The sequence below is a fragment of the Gracilinanus agilis genome, chromosome 4 (assembly GCF_016433145.1).
Source record: "Gracilinanus agilis isolate LMUSP501 chromosome 4, AgileGrace, whole genome shotgun sequence".
NCBI classification, from domain to species: domain Eukaryota; kingdom Metazoa; phylum Chordata; class Mammalia; order Didelphimorphia; family Didelphidae; genus Gracilinanus; species Gracilinanus agilis.
The window spans coordinates 487465594-487473135 of NC_058133.1; the positions used below are offsets into that span (position 1 = coordinate 487465594).

A 7542-nucleotide genomic window follows, 5' to 3' on the forward strand; every position below is an offset into this window, starting at 1 on the left:
GGCCACTAGGAACAGAGACGCTAAGCCATGGACTACGCATGACTTTTGGCAAATGTGTTTCCCCTTGAAAAACTTCTTTATTGCTGATTAGACCAGGATGTGGCTTTATCACATCTTTGGGGCAGTCTATGGGCAGCTTCAAATAAAGCCATGAGCCTTTGCTTTGCTATACCTTGTGGCCTGTGTTCCTAGTCATAGAAAAGGAGGTCCTCCCATCTGCATTCTGGGGTTCATCTTATGTTGCCTCCCCCACAGAACTGACCATCCCTTCAGGGCATGAGCAATTCTAAATCAGAGGAAGCAGAGAGAACTCCCCAAAGGCCAACATTCAGTGTGAATGGACTTTCAAATAACTGGGCAGAAGGAAAAATAAAATAAAATCAGGTATTAACTAATTCTAAGTAGGCAGTAACCCCCTCAGGATTTCTAGCCTTTCCATTCACAGTACGTGGGACACTTCCTAGCTGTGTGACCCTAGGCAAGTCCCTTAACCCTCACTGCCTAGCCTTTACTGTTCTGCCTTGGAATCAACACACAGTATTGTTAAAAAAAAAAAAAAAATTCCTCCCAGCTGTGTGACCCTGGGCAAGTCACTTGACCCCCATTGCCTACCCTTACCACTCTTCTGCCTTGGAGCCAATACACAGTATTGACTCCAAGATGGAAGGTGAGGGTTTAAAAAAAAATAATAATAAAAAATTCCAGCTATGCCCCAAGTCCTTGATCATGAGGGTCCCTGAGCCTTGGCACCAGACCAGGGACCTACCCAGAGCAAGCCTTGGCCGTTGGGTCTTTCATTAATGGCACCGAGCCAGCCTTTCTGGGTTTCTCCCAGTTCCTCCTTCCTCCCCGGCTCAAAGGTGGATTTTTATGCTACGAGACAGTCGTCAATATTCTCTACCCTCTATTTCTCCTCCTTGTCAGACTCTCCATGGACAATTTTCCAGGAAGAGAATGGCAGGGAAGAGTCTGAAATTGGAGACCTGAGCAGACGGAAGGAACAGATTCTTGTCCGTGATCTTCCTATCAACTCCCCCTCCTGTCCGTCAGGTCCCAGACTGAGACGAGGTGGGATACGGGCCAGAAGGACTGACGGCCCACATCTGAGGGGCCTCCAGCTTTCTTGGACGTGGGGGGTAATGACTGATCCAAACGAAGGGCTCGCCCTGCACACCAGCCTGAAACAGCTGCCGTATTCAGAACAGAATTTCCAGCCAGAAGGAGGAAGGCTGAGCCTTACTAGACACAGGATGTTTGCGTTGAGGCTCTGCGGTTCTCTCTAAGTGGCCAAAGAGCTGGGTCAGCCTCAAGACCAGTTATAGAACACGACATCTAGGAGATGGCGTATATGTGTGTCTGCTGCTGCTGCTACTAGGAAAAGAGCTCTTTTTTTTTTTTTTAATTTATTTTTTGTCTCCTAGAGTCACTGAATTCTCATTGTACCATTTGATTTTTTTTTTTAAACCCTTGTACTTCGGTGTATTGTCTCATAGGTGGAAGAGTGGTAAGGGTGGGCAATGGGGGTCAAGTGACTTGCCCAGGGTCACCCAGCTGGGAAGTGTCTGAGGCCGGGTTTGAACCTAGGACCTCCTGTCTCTAGGCCTGGCTCTCACTCCAGCTGCCCCGAAAAGAGCTCTTTTTGCTGAGGCTCCTGCGTTTTCCTATCGCTCTCCCACTGATAAATAAATGCCCTCTGATTTGTGAGGCCCCCGATGATGGGAAAAGATGGTGGCCAGCATAGACACGTTGGGTAGAAGAGGACGAATCGGAATGCCCCAATTAGGGACCACGACCCCTTTGAGGACGGAAGACCGAGATCCTCCAGCCTTGTTAGGGTCCATCCCCACCAGCAGGAAGAGGTGGAGGGATGCGAGGGAGCAGCTCCACAGAGGGACGGTGACTGCCCACGTCGATGGTTCCTTTCCGCACTGGCATGATTCCTCTGCAGGAGGCCAGAACCGATGAATGGAGGAGTCAGCCGGGCCACAATGATGCCGAGTCGTGTCTGTGGACCTCACTTGGTATATGACCGCTTCCAGCTAAACATCTCCTCGAGGCGAGGGGAGGTGGGTGCCGCCTCTCGCTTCTGTAGAGTGAATCGGCGCCGGCGGCCTGCCAGGAACGAGGAGCGGCGGCGGGACAGCCCCTTCACCCTCTCTTCTGAACGGAAGAACTCAGTCAGAGCCTGGAAATATTCCAGGGTAGCTTCGTGGCTCCAGGCCGGGGAAGAATCTTCCCGGAGGAAGCCACAGTGGCCCCCGTGGCGGCTGAGCAGAAGGAAGAAGTAGGGGTTGTTCTGGAAGAGTTTGGTGGGCAAGGTTTGGCCGGGAGGACCCCGCACGGGGTCATCGGCGCTGCAGATGCACAGCACGGGCACGGCAGCCTCGTCCACATCCCGGAGGGGATCGTTGTCATCCCAGTAAGTGTCCCAGCTGATGGGGAGGTTCTTGGTCCCACAAAAAAGAGCCTCCTCAAATTCACGCAGGGAGCGGCTCATGAAGAGTTTATCTGTGTCCACTATATCTTCTAGGGCTGTAGCATATCTGTCACCAAAAGACAAAGATGGTAAGTAGAGGCAGGGAGGTGATGAAGAAAAAGAACATCATAGTGGATTACTGGGGATACCATCCATTCCTCCAACCTTGGCTTTTCTTCCTCTTTCTTGGGATATTTATTTTTATTTTATAAATTTTTTTACTTTAATAAATTTCCACATAAGTTTTCCTAAGTTATATGATCCAAAATGTCTCCCTTCCATCTTCCTCCCTACTCCCCGAGCTGGCAAGCAGTTCAATCTTGGTTATACATGTATTAACACTCAATACCTGCTTCCATATTATTCATTTTTGTAAGCAAATAATCTTACAAAACCAAACGCAAACATATACCCAAATAAACAAGGGATAAATCATATGCTTCCATCAGCATTGACTCCAACAGTTCTTTCTCTGGAGGTGAATAGCATTCTTTTTCATAAATCCCCCTGAATTGTCCAGGATTATTGTATTGCTGAGAAGAGACAAGTCTATCACATTTGATCATCCCACAATATTTCTGTTACCGTGCACAATGTTCTCCTGGTTCTGCATATTTCACTCTGCATCAGTTCATGAAGCTCTTTCCAACTCTTTCTAAATCATCCTGCTCATCATTCCTTATAGCATAATAGTATTCCCTCACCATCATCGACCACAATTTGTTCAGCCATTCCCCAATGGAGGGTCATCCCTTTAGTTTCCAATTCTTTGCCACCACAAAAAGCACCACTATAAATATTTTTGTACAATCAGGTCCCATTTTAAAAAAAATATATCTTTGGGATATAGACCTAGTAGTGGTATTACCAGATCAAAGGGTATGTGTTCTCTTATAGCTCTTTGGCCACAAATGCAATACTATTCTAGAACAGGTGTTCTTAACCTAGAGTCCATAGACTCCCAAGCAGGATAGCCTTAAGGGACTCTGGAAACTTAAACAGGAAAAGATTGCAGCCTTATTTTCACTATAATTGGTTTTCTTTCTAATTCTATGTATTTTATGCTTTTAAAAACATGATTATAAGGTGTCCAAAGGCTTTATCAAATTGCCCGAGGAAACCAAGACATCAAAGGGGACAAGAATCCTTGTTTAAAGAATTTAAAAATGTTTCCTGATCACTCAGAGCCATGCCAAATAGCAAGTGATGGAAAAGCCATTTCAGTTTGGTCCAGCTTCATACAGGAGAGAAATCTCAAATGCATACCCCCCAAAACAAAGTGTCCTTGCTCTTCGGTGGTAAGTAATGTTTAATCTTTGTCTTTGTATTATCGTTGCCTAACACCAGCACTTGTTGATTGCTGTAGCCTGGAAATGAAGGGACTTGGGGTCTATCTGGTCCTTTCCCTGCCTTGCAGAACTCATGGGTCCATTTCTCACATTTCCTTCTCTACAAAATGAGATTGGACTGAATGATCTCTACCAGCTCGGACATTGTAGGAAACAGTTATCTCTTTTTGGAATCTTTTAGCAAATATCCTAGACTGGTTTTCCATTTCGTTCTCCAGCTCATTTCACAGATGAGGAAACTGAGGCAAACAGGGTGAAGTGATTGCCTAGGGTTACATAGCCAATGTATGTGCCACAACTTGAACTCAGGTTTGCCTGTCTCCAAGGCTGTTTGACTTAGATAGATAGATAGATAGATAGATAGATAGATAGATAGATAGATAGATAGATAATAGATAGATAGACAGATGGATAGATGGATAGATGGATGGATGGATGGATGGATGGATAGATAGATAGATAGATAGATAGATGGATAGATAGATAGATGGATATATAGACAGATAGATGGATATACAGATAGAAGGATAGGATAGATAGATAGATAGATAGATAGATAGATAGATAGATAGATAGATAGAAGGATGGATAGATAGATTGATGGATGGATAGATAGATAGATAGATAGATGGATGGATATATAGATAGATGGATATATACAGATAGAAGGATAGGATAGATAGATAGATAGATAGATGGATATATAGATAGATGGATATATAGATAGATGGATATATAGACAGATAGATGGATATATACAGATAGAAGGATAGGATAGATAGATAGATAGATAGATAGATGGATGGATATATACAGATAGAAGGATAGGATAGATAGATAGATAGATAGATAGATAGATAGATAGATAGATAGATAGATAGAAGGATGGATAGATAGATTGATGGATGGATAGGTAGATGGATATACAGACATATAGATAGGAGAGAGATAGATAGATGGATAGAGAGATGGACAGACAGATGGATAGACAGATGGATAGATAGATAGACGGGTAGACAGACAGATGGATAGATAGATAGACAGGTAGACAGACAGATGGATAGACAGTTGGATAGATAAACAGATGGATAGATAGATGGATATATAGACAGACAGATGGATAGACAGACAGACAGATAGATGGATAGACAGACATATAGACGGATAGATAAATGATAGATTTTGTTGTTCAGTCATGTCCAACTTTTCATGACCCCTTTTGGAGTTTTCTTGGTAAAGATAATGGAGGTTTGTCATTTCCATTTTCAGCTCGCTTTACAGCTGAGGAAACTGAGGCAAATAGGGATAAGCAACTTGCCCAGGGTCACACAGCTAGGAAGTGTCTGAGTAAATGCCTTTTTGGGGGTGGCTAATGCTACACGTGGCTTGCCTGTCCCGACTGCACGTGGGCAGGATAGCTGGGTAGACATTCCCAGGAGGACTCTGGGGTGGTGGTGGAAGCCGGGGAGAGGATCTGAAAAAGGCCTTTCAGTGAGGTGTCTGGGAGCCTGGCTTTCATTTGTCTGTCAGTGAGTGGCAGTTCTCAGGCTCCAGTGAAGGGCCAATATGGTGGCTCCTAGTCAGAAGATTTAACTAGGCGGGGACCTCCAATGGAGCCTCAGCCCCAAACTCACTGACCACCAGGGACCTCCCCTGCCTCTGAATTCTCTTCAGCCCGTTGCCTGTCTCAGGGTCAGGAGTGGTAAGCACAAGGTGGTCTCTGTTACCAGGTATTTGGGCCTGGAAAACCATGACAACCAAGAAGGAATGTGGACACCTGGATGTTCTGTTACCATGGCAGCTCTGCTGAGTACAAGGTTTGTTTTTCCCAGTACTGGGGGGAGGGGGATGAGGATGAGGATGAAAGAGGGGGAAAGGAGGCAGAAACAGGAGGTGTTGGGTGCCTCCTCATCACTATACTGACAACTGAAGCCTGGGCTATCTGCAGTGGAAAGCGTTCCTCCTCCTCATCCCCCAAGTTCCGGGCACAGTCCCCTTCTCTGTTGAGAAGCAGCCCCACTTCTACTCCCCTTCAGAGTTCAAAAGGCTCAGAGGAATCAAAGAATTGGACCCAAAAAGGGACCATAGAAACCATCGAGTCCAACCTTCTCGTTTTCCAAGGCAGGATTCTCAGGTGGTTCAATGGCTTTTGGGCTAGACCTGGAGTCCGAAAGACCAGAGTTCAAATCCGGCCTCAGACACTTACTAGCAATGTGACCCTGGGTAAGTCACTTAACCCCTAACTGCACAAAAGCAGGGGAGGAAATGTCAAATCACTCCAGTATCTTTGCTAAGAAAGCCCCATTCAAGGGGTCCCAAAGAGTCAGACAGAATTGAACAACCACCACCCCAAAAGGATGCTTTGGTTAGAGAGAAGTGACTCACTCAAAGTCACACACACAGTGGCCCATCTTTTGTGGATGCCCTCTGCCTCAGCTCTTATGTGCCCTAGGTCCTGCCTTCCTCAACCGCCAAGCTCAGGCCCCTTTGGATCCAGGGCCACAGTTCCTTCCAGGATCCCTTTTGGATATACCCAGCTTTGGACCAAGAGGTTATGTCCCAATTGCCAGCACTGGCCTCTTCCCTCCCTGGGGTCTGCCCAGGGGGCTGAGACAACTGGATTAACCAGAGGAAAGCCAGCCCAGGCAGCTATGCCCACCGAACACTCCCCTAAAATCAGCGTAAGACAGCTTTGCCCAAACTTTCCCAGAGGCCCTGCCTTGGATGCCGAAGGCGCAGCGGCTCCTCGGGGCTGCTCTGAGGTACCCACCTGCTCAGGGTGATTTTCTGGTGCAACAAGAAGGCCCTTTCGTAGAGCCAGGGCAGCCCAGCCTCAAACCACTCCCGGCAGCGGAGGACTGGCGAAATACAAGCTGCCCCAGTGGCGTAGCTCGAGGAGCCACACTCTCCCAGGTAGGACAGCAGCAGGGCCGAGCCGGAGCCCTCGCTGACCAGGAACAGGGGCGCAGCGGGCTGTCTGAAGCGGATGTAGGTGACGGCCTCCTTGAGATCGGAGGGGTCCCCGAAAGTCTGCAGCTGGGTGTTGAGCAGGGGGCAGCCCTGATGGCCCCTTCGGTGGAAGATGACCGGGTAGTAGCCCTTCTCCAGGGCCAAGAGGCAAAGCTGTACCACGTTGCGGGTGAGGCGACCCCAGGAATTGGGGATGACCAGCAGGACCGGCGGGGAGCTGTAGATGCCGGGGGCTCCCTGAGGGCTGGGGGCCCAAGGCCCCACCACCCAGTCCAGGGCCACCAACCCGTTGTCTGCTAGCTGCAGGTTCTCCCGTGCCAGCTGGAGCCCAGGGCCTGGCGGCAGCATGAAGTGGTACAAGGTCTGCAGATGCGGCCCTGAGAACCACGACGTGGGGGCAGGCTCGCTCAGGGCCACCGACTTGCGGAAGGTGCGCAGGACACAGTGTGCCAGGGCTGAGCGCTTACAGAGGAGGCGGCAGCCCCCGGGCACCAGTTCCTGGCCCTTACTGAAGCCATCCCAGCCGGCAGGCTTCTCCTCTTCCTCCTCCTCTTCTTCCTCATTTTCTTCCTCCTCCTCCTCTTCGTCCTCCTCGTCCTCGTCCTCCCCCGCCTCTTGTCTGGCGGCGGCCTCCTGGCTGCGCCCAGGAGCCTCTCTGGCTCTGCTCGGGAACAGCCCCAGCCATCGGGCCAGGAGGCAGATCAGGCTGAGGGCAGCCAGGGCGAGGCCGGGGCCCCAGGTGGTCAT

At 48.7% G+C, this 7542-nt stretch overlaps 1 protein-coding gene across 1 annotated transcript; it reads right to left on the reverse strand.

Moving 5' to 3' along the window:
- Positions 1-1543: 1543 nt before the first annotated feature.
- ABHD15 (abhydrolase domain containing 15) lies at positions 1544-7542 on the reverse strand. Its single transcript, XM_044676294.1, has 2 exons — positions 6596-7542; positions 1544-2543 (listed from the first exon to the last, which is right to left on the reverse strand). Exons 1-2 carry the CDS (start codon positions 7540-7542, stop codon positions 2015-2017), a joined length of 1476 nt encoding a protein of 491 aa, XP_044532229.1. The 3' UTR covers positions 1544-2014.

Coding starts and splice junctions, on each gene's coding strand:
- ABHD15 (XM_044676294.1), bottom strand. CDS start 7,542: ATGACCACCTGGGGCCCCGGCCTCGCCCTGGCTGCCCTCAGCCTGATC. Junction 2,544..6,595: donor CAGAAAATCACCCTGAGCAG/GTGGGTACCTCA, acceptor TTTTGGTGACAG/ATATGCTACAGCCCTAGAAG.